Source organism: Mesoplodon mirus (genome assembly GCF_964341445.2).
Source record: "Mesoplodon mirus genome assembly, chromosome: 13".
Lineage (NCBI taxonomy): Eukaryota > Metazoa > Chordata > Mammalia > Artiodactyla > Ziphiidae > Mesoplodon > Mesoplodon mirus.
Genome location: NC_138989.1, coordinates 67,025,819 through 67,046,756, shown reverse-complemented (window position 1 = coordinate 67,046,756; position 20,938 = coordinate 67,025,819). Strand labels below are relative to the sequence as shown.

Below are 20,938 nucleotides of genomic sequence, written 5' to 3'. Positions count from 1 at the left end.
GAGAAGCCACAATGAGACGGTAGGAGGGGCGCAATCAAAGTAAAATCAAATCCCATAACTGCTGGGTGGGTGACTCACAGACTGGAGAACACTTATACCACAGAAGTCCAGCCACTGGAGTGAAGGTTCTGAGCCCCACGTCAGGCTTCCCAACCTGGGGGTCCGGCAATGGGAGGAGGAATTCCTAGAGAATCAGATTTTGAAGGCTCGTGGGATTTGATTGCAGGACTTTGACAGGACTGGGGGAAACAGAGACTCCACTCTTGGAGGGCACACACAAAGTAGTGTGCGCATCGGGACCCAGGGGGAAGGAGCAGTGACCCCACAGGAGACTGAACCAGACCTACCTGCTAGTGTTGGAGGGTCTCCTGCAGAGGCGGGGGGTGGCTGTGGCTCACCGTGGGGACAAGGACACTGGCAGCAGAAGCTCTGGGAAGTAATCCTTGGAGTGAGCCCTCCCAGAGTCTGTCATTAGCCCCACCAAAGAGCCTGGGTAGGCTCCAGTGTTGGGTTGCCTCAGGCCGAACAACCAACAGGGAGGGAACCCAGCCCCACCCATCAGCAGACAAGCGGATTAAAGTTTTACTGAGCTCTGTCCACCAGAGCAACAGCCAGCTCTACCCACCACCGTCCCTCCCATCAGGAAACTTGCACAAGCCTCTTAGATAGCCTCATCCACCAGAGGGCAGACAGCAGAAGCAAGATCTACAATCCTGCAGCCTGTGGAACAAAAACCACATTCACAGAAAGATAGACAAGATGAAAAGGCAGAGGGCTAGCTACCAGATGAAGGAACAAGATAAAACCCCAGTAAAACAACTAAATGAAGTGGAGATAGGCAACCTTCCAGAAAAAGAATTCAGAATAATGATAGTGAAGATGATCCAGGACCTCAGAAAAAGAATGGAGGCAAAGATCGATAAGGTGTAACAAAGACCTAGAAGAATTAAAGAACAAACAGAGATGAACAATACAATAACTGAAATGAAAAATACAGTAGAAGGAATCAATAGCAGAATAACTGAAGCAGAAGAACAGAGCAGAATAAAGAAAAAAGAATGAAAAGAAATGAAGACAGCCTAAGAGACCTCTTGGACAATATTAAATGCAACAACATTCGCATTACAGGGGTCCCAGAAGGAGGAGAGAGAGAGAAAGGACCCAAGAAAATCTTTGAAGAGATTATAGTCGAAAACTTCCCTAACATGGGAAAGGAAATAACCACCCAAGTCCAGGAAGCACAGAGATAAACCCACAGCAAACATCATTCTCAATGGTGAAAAACTGAAAGCATTTCCTCTAAGATCAGGAACAAGACAAGGATGTCCACTGTCACCACTATTATTCAACATAGTTTTGGAAGTCCTAGCCACGGCAATCAGAGAAGAAAAAGAAATGAATACAAATTGGAAAAGAAGTAAAACTGTCACTGTTTGCAGATGACATGATACTATACATAAAGAATCCTATTCTGTGATTATGTGAGAGAATACCTTTGGTCTTAGGAAATGCACACAGAAGTACTTAGGAGTAAAGGGGCATCATGTCTGCAATTTATTCTTAAATCATTCAGCAAATAAATATTTATATAGTGAGAGAGAAAGAGAGAATGACGAAACTAATAGAGCAAAATATAAACAATTGGTGAATCTCGGTAAAGGCGCTTGGGAGTTCTTTGCACTGTTCTTGCAACATTTCTATAAGTTTGAAATTATATCTATATTAAAAAATAATAATGAAAAGGAGGGAGTGATCAACTGTGACAAATGATGCTTAAGGATCTAGTAAAATTAAAGTGTGACCTTTGAATTTGGCAGTGTGTAGGTTTCTGTGGATGCTGGCTATGAAGGCCTGATTGGAGAGGTTCAAGAGCAAGTGGAAGGAGAAGAGTGGAAGTCAGGAAGTATAGAGGAAGTACTGAAGGGTTTTGATTTAAAGAATAGTGACTTGGGGCAATAGCTGGAGGGGAAGAAGAGTCAAGAGTCCTCCGGCCCCAGTCAGCAGGACAGTGATCCAATAGAGGGAAAATGGATGATGCAGAGAGGGGAGAATTGATGAGCAAGGCCCTTAAGCAGGTGAGAGGAGATGGTACCTCATGCCCAAGTGGGGGGCTGGTCCTGGCTGACAGGAGTGTGGCCCATTCCTAAGCACGTGGGTGCAGATGCAGGTTGGCACTGCCCTCCAGCCAAAAAGCACCAGGAGCACAGCTGTACCTGTGACCAAGTTGGGTTTCTCACTCACTGCAGCCGGGGAGAGCACACAAGTGGGGAACTCTGGGGTGTCGGTATGAGTGTGTTAGGAATCACCTATTACAGGATTCGGGGTTTCGTTGGGTAGTTTTGCAGAGGGCGCATGGAAGCCGGGGTTCACTCGGGATTGGGTGCTGTCAGGAAGCAGGGACACACCTATGACTGATGATCTCAATAAACCTTTTCTATAGGGAATGCAGACTAGAGTGAGGCTAAAACTGTAATGGGTAAAGTATTGTAGTCAAGCATATTAGTCAGGATGCGGGGGCCGGGGGGAGGGCATGAGGGAGGTTATTTCTGTGGTTTGGACGATGCTCAGGTTTGTCCGTGTGTAGACGGGCTGGTGGAGTAGCCTTGTTTTGGTCTTGAGCCACTGTGGTCAGAGTGGCCTTGTCTGATGTTGATGTTCTTGTCTGACGTGAGATGGTTTCCATGCAACAGGACAGCCCTGGCCGAAGCCTAGCTGTGAGTTCCTAGTATCAGGCCAGCTCCTGGAAGTTAGGAGCTGCTGCTTTTCACTTTCTCAAGGTTCCTGGGGAGATGGGGAGAAGGGGAGCTTGAGGACATTCTCTTCTGATCGTCTTATTTGTCTGTGAAATAGGAAGCAAAGCTGTCTTGAGAGCAAGGATGTGGGAGGATGTCAGGGAATCTGACAGTAGGGAAGGTATCAGAGTCCCTGGACGGGCAAGTGCCAGGAGCATTGAGGGTGCCTTGAAATTAGTGATTTTGACTGAGCACGACTGGGATGTTCTACAGCCGTGCTGTGCTGCTCAGCCTGTGCTCAGAGGACGTGGAGAATCTAGTTTAAACAGGATCAGAGTTTTGTCAAAACAGGACGCAAGGGCTTCCCTGGTGGCGCAGTGGTTGAGAGTCCACCTGTCGATGCAGGGGACACGGGTTCGTGCCCCGGTCCGGGAGGATCCCACATGCCGTGGAGCGGCTGGGCCCGTGAGCCATGGCCGCTGAGCCTGCATGTCCGGAGCCTGTGCTCCGCAACGGGAGAGGTCACAACAGTGAGAGGCCCACGTACCGCAAACAAACAAACAAACAAACAAAACAGGATGCAAGAGCTCTGAATAGTGGCTTTGCCATTTGAAGTAGCTACGTGACCCTAAGAGCTCTGTGCCTCAGACCTTACATCTGTAAAATGGGGAAAATATCAGTACCTAACACCTCATAAGGTTGTTGTGAAGTTTAAATGAGTAAATGGGTATCAGGTACTTAGAACAGTGCCTGGCTTGAAGGAAGTACTCAGTAAGTATGAGCTATTATACCATTTCCCCCTTTATCACGAAATCAACATACAGTTTTCCTGCTTTAGTATTCTAACATTAGGGTCTTAGAATCTGTATGTGGTAGGGGGAAGAGATGAGAACTCATTCCTTTACTCCTCTGATTAAACAAAATAAGGAGAGAAAGGGAGTAGGGAACCAAACAGAAGGAAATGAAAAAATGGGGAGCACGATTAGCTCCACAGTGAATTTCAGTCTAACAGCATAGTCCTAAGGGATCAAGTATTCTGGAGTGTGCATGTGTTTTAAGGTTTAAAATAATACCAAGTTTTAGGAGTGCCCTATATACAGCAGCCTTTAAAAACAAGGTCATACATTTCTGATGCATATGAAAATTTTATTAAGAAAATACACACATCTCGATGTTTTGGATGAACAGATACACACTACTATATTTAAAAGAGATAACCAACAAGGACCTACTGTATAGCATAGGCAACTATATTCAATATCTTGTAATATCCTATAAGGGAAAAGAATCTGAAAAAGAATATGTGTATATATAAAAACTGAATCATTGTGCTGTACACCTAACACAACATTGTAAATCAACTATACTTCAATTTAAAAAAAGAAAATACACACATCTCAGTAGAATTTATGAGAAGAAATTTATAACAAATGAGAAGAAAACAGTTCACACCATTAGGAAGTTTTTAGACTGACCCCGGAACCATCTGGAGTAAGTCAATCTGGTAAAATACACTCTACACAAGGCGTTCCCCTTAAACCGGCATTCCCATAAGCTATTACCAGAAGACGGCTTATTCCATCTCTTTATCTTAAATACAAAGGTGAGAAAGGGTAAGCAATGACTTTTGCTACGTGTGGCTTCCTTCAAGTCAATATGAATGCTTGGGACGTTATCAAAGGAAACACAATATAAATTGCAAAATATGGTTTTAATTTCAGTTAAAGGTCATTAGGCAAAGTATAATAAAACATTAGGCAGAAATTTTACTCTGTCAAATACTTAGCTAAAATAGATCTCAGAAATTCCTTATTCCACACATACATTTTTATATTACTACTTTCTGTTATGACCTTTTAGTGGAAGAAGTTATAGATATGGATGTAATACAATAGACATAATTAAAAATATATCTTACAATTCCAATTCATATCGACATTGGCAGATGTCAAGATACAAAGTGTATAAGCACTATTTTTTTTTTTCTTTTTTTTGCGGTACGCGGGCCTCTCACTGTTGTGGCCTCTCCCGTTGCGGAGCACAGGCTCCGGACGCGCAGGCTCAGCGGCCATGGTTCACGGGCCCAGCCGCTCCGCGGCATGTGGGACCTTCCCGGACCGGGGCACGAACCCGTGTCCCCTGCATCGGCAGGTGGACTCTCAACCACTGCGCCACCAGGGAAGCCCTATAAGCACTATTGAAACTAATTTGCACAGAGTGATAGCAGTTGGTGGTTCTGTGAAGATTAGCAAATCAAAAGATGTTAGTGAGCTGGAATTTTTGGCGTAATTTATCAAATTCAAAACCAAATCTTTTGTTTACATCTAGTACTTAAAATGCTTAAGACGAACAAATTAAATAGGTTTATGTTGTATTTGAATTATAAATGGGAAAAAGTAAAAATCACACGAACTGGTAAAACACGTTAAAAAGGACCTAAGACTAATATCGTAACAGGTGAACAATTTTCATCTGAAATAACAGTTCTTGAAGGGATTTAAGATCCAGATAAAATCGCCGGTCACAGAGGCCCTTCTTCCCTGAGAAGGGCTGAGGTGACACACAGCTCTGCCTTTCACCAGCAGAGAACTTGGGCAAATCTTTTAACCCATCTGAGCATCTGTATCCCTCTCTGTAAAAGAGGCACAGTGACAGAAGGTGGTTGTGAGGATTAAATACGCTGATGGATGTAAGATGCTTAGGACAATGCCTGGCAGAGTAGGTGCTATCCATAAAATGTAGTTGATCATCATTTGCTAACTGAACATACCTAACGTGTTGGTGATAATTCAGTGACTATGTAGGAATCAATGATTTGCTAGAACGCACACATAAAATTAAGAAAATTAAGGGGAACAGTTTTCCTAGAACATAAAAGGACACACTGAAAATTGGGGAGTATATACCCATAAATTTCCCCTTCGTCCTAAAACTTTTAAAAGTGTGCTGAATGTAGGGGTAATTTCCCAAAAAGCAAAGTGGAAAATAAGTTTTTATTTGGGAAAAACAGGATTGATTAAATAGCCATATCAAAGAGTCCATTTACTGGCAAAAAGCTGTTACAGAAATATACAAAGCATCCCAGTCATTTGACTTAATTTGTGTGTTTTACGTCACTGAACTCTGTACACATTTCCAGACCCTGACTTTTTCTCTTTGAGAGGCACTATTTTCCATATCCAAGTAACGAAAATAATTATTGTTTTAAAATCTAATCACTGGTTTTATTTGAGAAACTGCTGGCAAGGATTAAGGGAATTATGCAGTAAGAGTCCTGTCCTAATTAGGCCCAGATTAATTTATAAAATTTGGAAGAAAGCATTGAGCTTTTTGTCCACTTATATTAAAACATCTTGGGCTTCCTTGGTGGCTCAGTGGTTGAGAGTCCGCCTGCCGATGCAGGGGACACGGGTTCGTGCCCTGGTCCGGGAGGATCCCACATGCTGCGGAGCGGCTGGGCCCGTGAGCCATGGCCCCTGAGCCTGCGTGTCTGGAGCCTGTGCACCGCAACGGGAGAGGCCACAACAGTGAGAGGCCCACGTACTGCAAAAAAAAAAAAAAAACGAAAAACATCTTGACTTCAGATGAGAGGTAAGTTTTCTGTAGTAAAATTGTCTTGAATATTTTAAATATTAAGCATGTTACTTTATTTAGCTTGTCTGTGGAGGATTTATTTCATTTTAACATCTAGATGTACATGAAAGTACAAATCATAAATCAGTTGAGAGCCAAAGTAGACAATGAATCTCTCTGCCATTTTCTATAAAGTCAGCAATGTACCTGCACCTGTGGAGAGGAATTACGATATTGGTGTTACTTCATTCTTTAGGACAGTCCCTTTAAATGGAATCCCAGGAGAGAGCTCTGAGCTTTATATTAATGTTCTCAAGTATGTATGAGCAACAGAGCTGATTCCATTTTGGTGAATTCAACCTTGGAGCTGTTCAAAGTTGGAAGAGGTTATTTTTGAGGGGTACTGAATGGGCTTGGGAAAAGCAACAGGAGCATTTGGATGAAGTGTTTTTTCTAAGGCAAGACTTCTCCCACTCCCCTACTCTCCCCTTTGGGCTTTCTGTTATCTGAGAGTAAATAATGCTCCATACCCCTTGATAATTATTATGCTTTGGTCTTAATTCATTAGCAACTCCTTATCAAAGGAGAATGTAGAATCTCATTTCTCCAGAGGCTGATAATTTAGAGAAAGAAAAGACAAAGGATAGGGTAAGTCATATCATAAGACAAATAATAATAGAGAACAAATATCCACTTGATAATCTTTTATAAATGAAAACTAGTTGCTAGGTTTTCCTTAACAAGTCTATTTAAAATCTAGTTTAGAATTGAACAATGTTCTATTTACATATTTGCAGAACAAGCTGTTTAAAAGTTCTGTATTTTTGTTCTTCTGAACATCCTATGTAAGTTATACGTAACAAAAAATAGATGAAAGAACAGAATTTCAGTTTTCTTTTTCATAGAAAGTATATACTATCTGAGCACTAAACTTAAATGCACCCCACACTCAGTACGCTGGAGCAGTGCCACTCAGTGTGCTCTCTATACCAGCAGCATGGGCATCACCTGGGAGCTTGTCAGAAATGCAGAATCTCAGGCCCCACCCCAGACCCACCGCATCAGCAGGAGGAATTAGTTAGCTCTCCACATGATTTGGACATCCACTTTAAGACAGTGATTGGGAGGGGAGGGGAAGTGTGTGCATCAGAATCACCTGGGGACCTACTGAAAATACACCTGCCACAGCCCTGCTCCAGGTGGTCCAGGGGGCCTTAAAGGGAGGGGGCAGAGGCATCTGCATTTTAAAGCTTCACAGTGACTTGGTGGCAACTTCCTGGTTAAGAATCCATCCCTTAAAAGCAGCCGCATAGCACAGGGAGATCAGCTTGGTGCTTTGTGACCACCTAGAGGGGTGGGAGGGAGGGAGACGCAAGAGGGAAGAGATATGGGAACATATGTATAACTGATTCACTTTGTTATGAAGCAGAAACTAACACAACATTGTAAAGCAATTATACTCCAATAAAGATGTAAAAAAAAAAAGAATCCATCCCTTAAGAAAGTTTTAACCAAAATCTTTAACACTTTTCCCATTATAGTCAATAAACCTTACCCTCATTAGTTATCCAATTTATTTCACAGTACAGGTGGTGGTCTCAGATTAGAAAAATATGTATTCTCACTTTTCCCACTAAATAATTTGACAGACTAATCTATAGAATTTCTTCTTTTTTCAAAAGAATAAAAATGGCTGTCCATTGCTGTTTTTCAAATTAATTACCTTTTCTCTAGGTAAAAGTTTCCATAGAAGGTCCATTTCTTTTCCAATTTGCTGCCATTTTGCCATCTCCCTTCCCACCATGCTGATAGTTAGTTCCTGCCTGTATTCTTAGCTTATATACTAAAACATTTTAATTTATATCCAAAAAATTGTTACTTCTTAAAATACTGGTTGGTAAATAACACATAAGTCGCTTCTAAAGTATAAATATGATTTCTGTCTTATTTAAGTAAGCAGGCTATATGCCATTTGGCCTTGTCTTTTCCTTAAAATAATTTTAATTTCCATGTATACTGTATTAGGCATATTTAATAAGCAAACATCTTAGTAAAATTACTTTAATTCTACATTTTCCTGTCTTCAATAAGCATTAGGTGAAAAACAGGTCTGTAATTATTTTACCTGTAATGTTAAACTAAAATCAAGATTTCACAGAAAATATTTTTGTGGATGATTTTGTTTTGACAAAGGTAATATGAAAAACATAAACCTTTCATCCTTAATTGAAAAAAACAAATTGTGACCTGATTGCTTTTTTTACAAAACAGATGATATAATATACCTCTGACTTTACTCATCTGTTAAGTGGATTTAATCAACTGCATTTTCCCATACTCCAAATGGCAATGCTATTTCGAGCATTCTTAAAAACACTGAAATATATTCAAAATTATTGTGAATCAATCTCTACCTATAGGTAAAAGGAGACAGGAACATAAAAATGAAGCCTTTTTATCTCCCTACAGAATATCACATCTAACGTATCAAGGACTGTGGAGGGAAATATAAAATAATGTGCACACTGATATGTAGCTATAAATAATTTTTTGTAGTTAATATTCTAGAATGGGCATTTTTGTTTGTTCCCCCAAAGCAAACTATGTTAGGCTCATATATAGCAATACTACTTCTCAAAATGTTTGGGATTGTTCTTTAGGAACTCTCCAATGTGTAAACCACGTAAAAAAACTGGTCTCACTAGCCAGTTATTACCCATTTTACTGGGATTAAAAATGACATTTACTGGTCTGAACACCTACTTTATTCATTCCCACTTAGCTCTAAATTAATTTTGGTGGTTTCAAACAATTAAATCTATCTTCAATGGAGAAAGAGTTGTCACTACTAACGACAGTTAAAGGAATGTATCATATGAACATTCCAAAATTATCTCAAGTAATAAAGAGCATCACTACTGGAATAAGGGTATAGACTCATAGATGAGTCTAAATATGACTCATTTAGATGTGAAACATGGCTAATCTGTTAGGTCACACGCTGTCAAAAATCATAATTTATGCATCAGGTATCCTATACCCCCTTCTTTAGAATCATCTAGAAGAAAATGAAAATATGTGTTTTTCATAATAACCAAACCTAAATTTCTTGTTGGGCAATAAAATAGCAAAATTGAAGCAATTAAATTTAAGATATTTATTTTAAAAAGTTACACTGAGATTTTTATACACTGTTGAAAACAATGACTAGTTTATTTGTCTAAAGGCAGCAGTACTTCCCATTTCTCCCACGTTATAGTTAAGCCTTAGTTTAGTCCCAGAAAATACATAATAGAGTAGATTTGTCCTCATCTATCTACTGAAAAGGAATTTCAGAGCATGAAGGTAAAATGAAGCAGAAATAAAAGGACATTTTTAGATACTGACAATTTGTCCTGAGAATTTGGATAAATTTGGCTTCTTCCCAAAATTCTGTACTCATATCCACAGAAGTAAATTTCTATTTTAGTAGCCCTAAAAGAACTGGGTGAGAGAAGATGATTAGCCATAATAGTAAATAGCAAATACTTTGGCAAGAGTGAACAGGAGCACAAGTGAAGACATTCACAAGTACATTTTTAATGTCTCTGATGCGGTATGAGCTACAAATCAGAATGAAAGCATTACGGTCATCTGATTTCAGGGTGCAGGTGGGCATTAACAATGTAGTCAACAGGTCCATCCTGTACAGAAGTGGAGATTCATGGGAAAAAATAAGCAAAGTGGTAGGGGAGAATAAAACACAGAAAAAACCATAAATTTGAGAACGTCCTCTCTTTTTGTCTGAAGAAAGGAGTCCTTGAAGCATGGAAAGTGTTTATCAGTGGTGTGCTTCTATTCCGTTGTTGGTGGAGGGCGTGACGCAGGCTCTGGCCAATCGTACACATCCGGCAGCATGGAATCGTATTCACTTCGCCATATTCTTTCTCGAATGTATCTGGCCTTGTCCTCAGGTTCCGGGTATCGGAAAGCCATTTTATTAGCATATAGATATTCTGTAACCTGAAAAATACAAAAGATTACTGTGTAGACTCTGAGTATTAACACATTTAAGAGAAAAACTATTATTAAAATACAAAGTAATGAATTTAGAAGAATGGCGGGTTTTTTTTCATAATAAAAAATAACATTACTTTGACTCACTTCAAGACATTCACAAACTATTAAAAGTTAAGATAAAAACATCTGCACTCTCACCATAAGTTCAATATGTTTTAAAGTGACTTTAAAGTCCCCCCCCCCCGCCGGATTATTATCAGCATTTCCTTAATACTTCAATAATTTTAAGCTCTACCGTGTGTTGGTCCAGCAGACCTACTTGGTAGCCTGCCCCGCCTGTGTCCCTCCCCACTGCCCTGCTGAGACCGTGTGTAGGAGACTCTACTTCCTAGTCATAGCTGACTGGACTAGGGTGAAAATCTAACCCAAAGTGAGCCAGATGTTTTTCGTCTAGAATTTGAATTAAAAGACATAGAAATTATTATAAATCAGGTGTTGGACACTAGAACTGTAAGGTCAAGTAAAGTTAGGGCTAGAACCTATACATGGCAACTCGCCACCACCATCACTGAGTGCCAGGCATGTTCTATGTGCTTTATGTGGGTATCTCATTTAATCCTCCCAAGAACCCTAGGAGACAAGTACTATTATTATTCTCATTTTATACATGAGAACACCAAAGTTTGAGGAGTTTAAGTAACTTGCCCAAGCTATTTAAAGTGAGAACTGTTGTTTCAAACCCAAAGCATTCTGATCCTAGGTCCCAGACCCTAAACAGTTAAGCTAGGTTACTTCCCACCTAAACTGGCTTGAATGAATTTCTGATCTTTGTGGCAAGCCACACACAATGACTGGTGGTGAAGATAAAGCCTCTGACTCTCTGTTTTGATGTAAGATGGGGTAGTATGAAGAGCTTCCTCACAGGGTAGCACGGTGCCTGTCATCTAGTTAAGTTCTCAAGTTATGGTTTAATTTTAACTTTAAAACAATACAGTGATACATGGTAAAAAAAAAATCAAACAATTATGTCTTTCTCCTCCTCTAATTCCCGTTCCAAATGGTGACTACTATTAGAGTTTATTTCAGTATTCTAAAAGAAAAATTTAAAGAAAAATGATGGTTATTAAAGATAGTCCTAGGTCTTAGGAGTTTAACCTCACTATATTTTGAGACAGAATTCCCTTGAACAACATGGGTTTGAACTGTGCAGGTCCACTTAAATGTGAATTTCTTTCACTAAATATACACTACGTGATCCCCAGTTGGTTGAATCTGTGGATGCGGAACCTCGGAAAACTGAGGGCCGACAGTAAAGTTATATGTAGATTTTCGACTGCGCAGAGGGTCGGCCATTAACTTCCGCATTGTTCAAGGGTCAACTGTATTGTCCAGTCTGTTGTAGGAAACACATCTGTACCCACAGAGAAGACTGTGGGCAAGGCCTGAGATGGGAGGGAGTCCTCCTTGATCAAGCAGGCATGCAGCAGGTGACTGGTGACTGTATGGGGCTGCCCAGTGGCTGTGGGGGGTGCTGGGCGGCAGGTACACAGCACTGTCTGCTCACCTGATCCCTTGGCTCACCGGAGAAGGAGGGGGAAGAGAGACGATCCTGGGGGCTCTGCTCCTATACCAACCCCAGCACAGATCTCCTTCTATGTCCCCATGTACTACCTTTCATGTGGACACACCAGTAATCTAACCAACTGATACCTCCCAAAGTCTGTCCCACCTGTAATATCCTATAATTCTCAAGTTGAACTCTATTCATCCTAATTCTGGGCTCTAAATTCTTCAGTTGTTTTACAATAGTAAGGTATTCTGGTTCCTTAGTCTGGCATTTGTGTATCTGTACAAGCTGGTCTTAAAATAACTTCAAATCTTATCTAATGCCTTTTTCCTATCTATACCTTAGACTCCACAATCAAATGAATTGGTTATTTCCTAAACATATCATCCTTTACCAATTCCCAATCTTTGCTTAGTTTATGAGTATTAATATAATGTAACAATAACATTATTAGTCAAAGGGGTAAAATCTTATGATCATCAGGATACAAGTTGAAAGTGTGGTTGATAAATTCCACGTCTAATCCAGATATTTAAGAAAATCTTAGTAAATAGTACAAATAGAAGCCTACTTCTTCAAAAATATTTTTAAAATACTTATTTCAATCCTTATTAAAATACAAGGATGCTCTTATCAACCCAATTGTTTAAAACTGATTTTAAGTAGCAACTAATTTAGTAAGATAGGGAAAAATGAACTATACATTAAAAAAAAAAAACTTATTTGCAGATGATTCACAACTCAACAATTCCAAAAGACTTAACTGAGAAACTACGAAAAGAATTAGGATTGTTCAACAAAGAAACCTGTTATCAAATAAATTCATAAATATTAATACCTTCCCTATATATTAGAAATGACCAGTGAGGACATATACATGGAAAGAAAAAACGTTATTTTAAAGGATAACAACATTTCTGAATATCTTGGAAAATAACAGGAGACATGCCACATTTAGATGAAGAAAACAACAAATTATATTGAAAAACTTAAAAAAGAAGGAAAAAACCTTAATAAGTGGAGAGAGAGATTGAATAAGGAAGAGTCAATACAGAAAGACTCAATTTCATCAACTTCATTTATAAATATGACAGTTTCATACACAGTTTGCAGGGTTTTCTTTAAATTCAAAAAACTGATACAAAAATTCATCCAAAAGAATAAACAGTTCAGGACAAGAAAATACTGAAAAACCCTAATGATGGTTTTAGCATGTATAATGTGTAGTATCAAATAGTACACATTATTAAGTTAAAACAGTGCCTAATAATAGGCAAATATGGTCAGGAACAGACTCTTAGCAAATAAATCAAGGTTTTTATGTTAACAAAAGGAACATTCCCAATCAGTTGGTGCTGGGGCAACTGGTTAACTATTCAGGAAAAAATGTTTCTCTGTCTCACATCACACACTAAAATCTCAGAGGGATTAAAAGTTTTAAGTTATTAGAAAATGCAGATAGATATTTATGATTTTGGAGTGGGAGAAAGCGCTAACATTCATAGGAGGTGAGGAAACAATCCATAAAATAGATCATTCCATTAAAAAACCTTGTGAAAATGGCATGTCAAACAAGTTAAAATAAATGACAAATGGGAAAATACCTGCACCACACAAAACAGAAGGAACATTACCCTTAATATTTTAAGAGCACAGTGTTAGAAAGTAAAAGACAAATATGGAAGGAGTCCTATTGTTCAATAAAAACAAAAAAAATTCTTCAATTTAATAAAGTAAGTGTTTTAAATAAAAATTATATGCAAAATTAAAAATATATATATTGGCAGAGGTATGGGAAAACAGATACACTCATATCTAACAGGGGCAAGGTAAAACAATACTTTTTTTCTCAAGAATCATTTGGCAATGTGTATCAGAGGCCTTAGCATGTTAATCCTTTTGTTCTTAGGATAAGAAATTTATCTTAAGAAAAAACGATTACAAATGCACATAAAGACTTATCTAAGGATGTTCACTACAATATTATTTCTAACAAAACGAAAGATGCTTAAATGCCCCCCAAAATAGAGAAATAGTTAAGCAAACTATGATATAACAAAGAGAATTCCATGAAGCATTAGTGATCATGAGAATTATTATTGATTTACCTGGGGAAAGGCTTACAATATATTAAGTGGAAAAAACTGCAATGAGAAACCAATTTTATAAACAGGCACAGGTGACTGCATGTGTGTGCATTTTTATTATGTGTTTGGGAAGAAAAAACAATAGAAGGCAACAAATGCGAGTTATATTCTGTAGTAAGAATATGAGCAACCTAAAATTTCTTCTTTGCACCCTCTAAATGTTTCTGATTTTTCTCTAATGAACTTGTGTTACTTGCATGAAGAAAACACCATTAAAGTTTATGTGAAGAGGTATAAATTATTACTTACTTTAATAGCAATGTTAATAGAAACTTTCTGAATATTAGCAAGTGGCGGGTAAAGTCTCCCCTGAGCTAGCTCTTTATCCGTCAATTGACTTGTCAGAGCCTGAAGAGAAAAAAAAGAATTTCACTTTTGTTTGCTTAAATAACAGAATAATGAGGGCTAATAAAATGGGGGAAGGGTTGGGGGAGCAAAGAATAATACAGGTAACATGTTTTCCTTATTTCTAGCAGGAATACACTTAAACCACTGCAGAAATTAAAACTGTTTACCATTAAATACTAAAGAAATAACCGGATTTAAAGACTTTTTTAAAAATCAGATTTAAAGACATTTTACCTATGCTGTCACAATTATGTAACTTTCAGATATGTATAATACAGGTACAGTATTTATGAAAAGATTCATAGCTTACAATCCAACACTGGAAAAATGATAAATTAATTTTATGCAGAAGTAGAAGGTAAATCAAAAAAGCAACGGATGAGTAACTTCCTTTCCACTCATAAGGCAGATTTAACCCATTCTCTCTCTGTTTTTAAGATCCATTCAGCTTTATAATTCATCCTTTATAAAATAACCAAACAATATTTAAAACATTTACCTTTGCAGCTTCTAGGAAAACATGGTCACTAATATGCCGGGTGTTACAGAGAATAACAGCTAAAGCCACACCTGGAATACATTTTAAATAGTTTACGTAGTAAGGTCACTTCCAATTATGAAAGTAGCCAAATAAGTTCCTAGATTTAGAGCAAATTAATGGTAACCCACCCCTACCCCAAACAGCCCCTTCAAAAAATGAAGAGGTCAAGAGAAAACAGAAATCTGAGCACTAAAATTAAGTGATCTTTAACTGCTATAATTCTTACTTATTAGAAGAAATAATTTTAGAAATATCAAATGGCTTTTCTCAATTTAGTTTTCACATTTATCAAAATTACAAATGCATACAATTCATCAACAGTTGTTACAAAAACATAAATTCCTGGGACTTCACTGGTGGTCCAGTGGTTAAGAATCCGCCTTCCAATGCAGGGAATGGGGGTTTGATCCCTGGTTGGGGAACTAAGATCCCACATTCTGCGGGGCAACTAGGCCCATGCACCACAACTACTGAGCCCACGCACCACAACTAGAGAGAAAGCCATGCGCCACAAGGGAGAGCCCGTGCACTGCAACTAAGACCCAACGCAGCCAAAAATACATAAATAAATATTTTTTTAAAATGTTGATACTGACTTAAAAAAAATCAATTCCCAGTCCATCTCTAATCCTCCATTTCTTGCTCTACAGAAGTAACTACTTTTAATTCTTTTAGCTGACTATTTTAGTATTTCTCTCTCTCACAGCTTGCTTCTATTTCTTCTGACTGATTTTTAGTTTTGGAGATCACCGACTCCTTCCTGTTGGAAATAAGTATTTAGCTTTCTTGCACATTTCCAGCCCTCTTACCAATATAGTTAGAGCATAATTTTGGTTGAATCAGTGTTCAGTGTTTATATTATTATGACTTCATAAGTGATCTTCACAGCTGAGCTGTGTATTAACATTATATCCTAACTTTTCCTCTTCTGCCTTTTTGTTTTCCCTAAAGTTATTGTCCTGCTTTTGCCTTTGATTTTTTGGTACTTAAAATTACTTCATGCTGAGACACTTATTCATTTAGTTGTCTAAATCATCTAGTAATTTCAGCTATTTCACATTTCTCTAATTTCATCCTCGAGAATAAATCTCTGCTGAAACTCCAATCTGGCTTGGTTGCTCTCCATTCCAGATATGGAGCTATCATCCTGGAAACTCTCTTCATCTTCATGGGGATTCCCTTTGCTTCTAAGTTGAGTCCATTTCCTAAATTTCACTTCTTCCTAGGATTTTTGTTACTCCCTTTTTTGGGTAGGATATATTCTCCAGTGGTTTTCTGAAAAACAGTGCATAGGAGATACATTTCTGGAAATCTTGCATTTTTGAAGAGCCCCCGCCAGCACCCCAACACACACACACACACACACACACACACGCACACACATGTTTTTACTACCTTCCACTTTATTTGATAGTTTGTCTGGGCTTAAAATTCTAGTTTGGAAATAATTTTCCTTCAGAATTGTAAGGTATTATTTCAATACCTCACAGCTTCCGGCATTGTTGGTGAGAAGTCTGGTGCCAACTTGGCTCCAGATCCTTTTTCAACAATTATCTTTTTGCTGCATCTCTGGATGTAGGATCTTTCTTTGTACCTAATGTTCTGTAATTTCACAATGTGTGCCTTGAGGTGCATTACTTTCGCCCACCATATTTGGCACTTGGTAGGTGGGCCCTTCCTATCTGGAAATTTGGGTCTTGCAATTTGGGGAAATGTTCATGAAGTCTTTGATAATTTCCTTTCCTCCACTTTTCTGTTCTCTCTCCCTGAAATTTCTACTTTCTGATATTGTACCTCCTGGACTAGTCCTCTAATTTTCTTTTCTTTATTTTCCATCCTCTGATCTTTGCTCTATTTCCAGATGACTTCTTCAACTTTTTCTTATAATCCTTCTACTGAACTTCTCATTTTCCAGAGCTCATTTTTGTTTTCTAATTTTTTAAAAATAAAATTCTGTCTTGTGTCTGGAATATTTGTCTCCATGAGGATATTGATAGTTTTTTTTTAACATTCCATTTCCCCACATAATCTGTTTTTTCCTAAACTGCTTTTTTCTGTTTGTCTATTTAGTTTCTTTTATGAAATAAACTGTTCATATAAGGGATTTTCCTTAAAATCCCTTTCTTTGAGTGTTTCTCATATGTAAGAGTTAGGAACTTAAAAAATTGATTGCTATGAGCACAAATATGGCAAACCCTATTCGGGTTTCACACTATTCAAAGAGTATCCCAGCAGTCTTTGGCCAGAGTGGGGAAGTATGGTAACTCAGTTACTCAGGGATGGGAAGAGGATTATGGTGGTTAATAGCTTCATTATTTTAATCCAGCCTCTAGATAATTTTTTTTAAGTTGAGTATTCATTCCATCTACGTTTAATGTAGTTAATTAAATGTTTGGGGCAAAATCTATTGTCTTCTTACGTTTGTCTATTCCATATTCCCTTTCCTATTCTTTCTTGCCTTTTGGATTAAAAAAGAAAAGTCATTTCATTTCCTCCCCTAATATTCTCTTATCATAGTTTGGAAGTTCTTCTAGTCTTCTAGTGGTTATCTTAAAATTTATAACATGCATTCTGATCGAAGTTTCATGTTAATTTTTAGTTTTCCCTCCTGCCAGAAAATGGAAGTTTCTCCGAACAGTTTAACTCTATGTAACCAATAAGGTATTATTGTTGTGCCTTTTAATCTTGTCTCTATATCTTTCAAAATCCCACGTCATTATTGTTTTGCCCTACACATAAAACGTTCCTAATGTTTAATATTTGAATATTTGAATACTCAAATATTCACAACTTTCTTTGCTCTTCATTCTTTCCTACATCTCTGAGCTTCTAGCTGGGAATACTTGTCTTTTGCCTAAGGAATACTCTTTAGAATTTACTTTCCTTTCTTACATGTCCGCAGATGGTGAATCCTGTTTTTTTCCTTTTCTGAAAATATCTTCTTTTTTTTTTTTTTTTTTTTTTTCTTTACTTGGGCCTCTCACTGTTGTGGCCTCCCCCATTGCGGAGCACAGGCTCTGGACGCGCAGGCTCAGCGGCCATGGCTCATGGGCCCAGCCGCTCCGCGGCATGTGGGATCTTCCCGGACCAGGGCACGAACCCGTGTTCCCTGCATCGGCAGGCGGGCTCTCAACCACTGCGCCACCAGGGAAGCCCCTTCATTTTGTTTTAATCCTTGAAGGGGCTTTTCACTGTGTAATGAGCTCTAGCTTCACAAGTATTTTGTAGAAGCCACTCACACAGGTCACTCCACTGTCTTTTGGCATCTTGTTGCCCTTGAGAAGTCAGTTGGCCTGACAATTATTCCTTTGAAGGAAATCTTTTTGCTCTGGCTGAATTCAGTCTTCTCTTTGTTGTTGTTTGCTGAAGCCTCACAAGGATGTTACTGGATGTAGATTTCTTTTTACTTATCCCATGTGGATTTCACTGAGCTTCCTGAGTATTGTGTAGTGATGTCATCTGTCAGTTCTCAGCCATGAGGCCTGTAAATATTGCCTCTGCTTCACTTACTCTCATCTTCCTCTGTGACCTCAATTAAATGTATATCAATTAACGGTATATATCTGTTTTTCTATATTTTCCCCCTTTTTTGGTCTCTGGATCGTTTCTTCTGGCCTATCTTCCAGTTTATTAATTTCCTTTGGTCTAATCTGTTATAAGCCTCATTTACTGAGTTCTTAATTTATTGTATTTTTCAATTGTAGAATTTAGTGTTACTTGGCTTAATTTTTCAAGCTTGGCTTTTATCCCATAAACAGAATAAGCGCATTTGTTTCATAGCACTTGTCTGATATTTAGAGTTCCAGAGTTTTCTTTTTGTTGTATCTGCTACTTCGGCTTGTGTTGGCTTGTCTCTTTATGTGCTTCATTATCTTTTATTTCTTAACTAGGGTTGTATTTGAAAATTTATTTGTAAAAGTAACTTGAGGAATAGGATAGTGTTATCTTGTACCAGAGAAGACTTCTGCTTGCTTCTGCCAGGCACTTGTGGGCACTGGTAGGCCAAAACAAAGGCTTGAGGTTTTCTAGATCACCTCAAGTGCAAACTATACCCACACTCCAAGGTATAGTCCTTTAAGGTTTCAGCCCAAAGTGGGAGGTGGCTCACTAGCATCCCATCCTTTACAGGTGCCAGACTCCAACTCTTGACCTCTCTCCATGAAAAGCACAGCTTTACCTCTAGGTCACTTCTTCTTGATTAGGAAGGCTCTGGCCCTTTTAGGTTTTAATTGTGTTGTTCATCCAAGTATAATTGCTGGAGTAGGTAATTCAAACATTTCCAAAGCCTTGAGTTTTTATCTGCTTTTTGATCGTTCTTTTGGCCAATCCTGTTTCTAAGCCCATTTTAACCTCTGCTACCAAGTCATTCTTTTGTCTATATTTATAGTCCTAATAACTGTTATTAATAAAGTTAGAACATTGAAATGTTATATAAAAGTAATCAACTGCCAAATTCTCTGTTAGTCAAATACGATATTAAAAATGGCTTTGTTAAAATCAACAGAAAAGTATTCTTTTCATGGTCTTTATGCCAGAGAAATATTGTTGGATGGAACAGACTGATTTTGAACATTATCAAGTTCTACAAGTGATGGCAGAGTTCTCAGTGATGGCAGAGTTTCTGTTACAGATGCTAGATCTCAAGAGACAAGCAGAACGGAACTCTACACAACCATTCTGCTGGGGGAAAAGGAGGAAAGTGCACTAGAAAAAGGACGAAAGTGCACTAGGATATTCACAGGCCCAAAATCTTTATTTTAACAACAGTTATAAAAACGTGCTTCCTTGATGCCAGCCTATGTGTGCTATAAATCTGTCCTAAAATCTTAGAGCCTGCTGTCAGTTATTCAGGGAGACGCCCACAAGGAGAAAGACACAAGTACAAAGGAAATTCATACCAAAACACTATTTTACTCAACATAATTCTTTCATTAAAATGAATAAACTAAGGATTACCAGAAACTTCTGGAAAATAAACAGCACAAAGGAAGAAATATTTAAAAGAATCTTAATAACTCTCAGGAGAGATCTGAAAGGATGCTGCAAGCTTTAAAAAAGTGGCTATTAAAAAGTTATTCCATGACAAGAAAAGGTATTGAGAGTAAAAAATAATATTTGAACCTACTGAGTTGATGATATTATATTAAGCAATTATTATTTATTTCCTTTGGTGTGATACCACTATTATGGTTATGTTTAATTTTTTAAAAATTATTTTTTTAGTGACACATACTGAAGTACTTATTAATGAAATTATATGATGTCTCTGATTTGCTTTAAAATAACCCAGTGAAGGCAGAGTGGGTGGGAGTATAGATTAAATAACACTGGTTACAAATTGATAACTGCCAAAAAGTGGGAGAATGGAACATGGGATTTCATTATTCCCTCTACTTTTGTATATGTTTGAAGTTCTCCATAATAAAAAAAGACTGTTGAAACAAAACATACACTAGAAGTGCTAAAAAAAAAAGGAAAAAGGAAACCAAAACAGATACAGATAAATGAACAAACACCACAGAAATCCCCCATATTATAGAACAAAAAAGGTAAGAGGTGAAGAAAATATGAATAAAAGTTACAAGTCAGGGCAACAGAGGGATATGACCATGGTCTAACACAAGTTCCATAAGGGAAAAACAGAAATAATGAAAGGAAAGAAATGAGGGGGGGAAAAGACAGAACAAAAAATCCTTTGGAAGAGAAAATATAGTGAATTGGCCCACCTGCAGACATGCATGATAGATGGAAATCAAGCCCAAACCTGGATGCATCCCACTAATATTTCAGAAATCTAAAGATAAAGAAAACACTGAAACATTTTTAGGGAGACAAAGCTAGTAGGTATAAAGGAATGAGAATCTCATTGACACCAGATTTCTCATCAGCAACCCTGGCCACTGAAAGTGAATGGAGAAATGTTTCCAAAGGTCTGACAAAAAATGACTTTGAATCTACAAATCTCTACCCAACCAAACCATCAAGCTAGAGAACAAAATAAAGACATTTTCAGATATATAAAAACTCAGTT

General features: G+C 38.0%; 1 protein-coding gene across 1 annotated transcript in view; it reads right to left on the bottom strand.

Annotated features, from left to right (window-relative positions):
* Positions 1-9,447: 9,447 nt before the first annotated feature.
* The window catches only part of ME2 (malic enzyme 2), a 57,887-nt gene continuing 46,396 nt past the window's right edge, over positions 9,448-20,938 (bottom strand). Inside the window, exons 14-16 of the mRNA XM_082640309.1 lie at positions 14,866-14,936; positions 14,268-14,366; positions 9,448-10,307 (exon numbers count right to left, since the gene is read on the bottom strand). Coding sequence (XP_082496435.1) covers positions 10,140-10,307; positions 14,268-14,366; positions 14,866-14,936 — 338 coding nt within the window. The 3' untranslated portion in view covers positions 9,448-10,139. The remainder of the gene's footprint in view (positions 10,308-14,267; positions 14,367-14,865; positions 14,937-20,938) is intronic.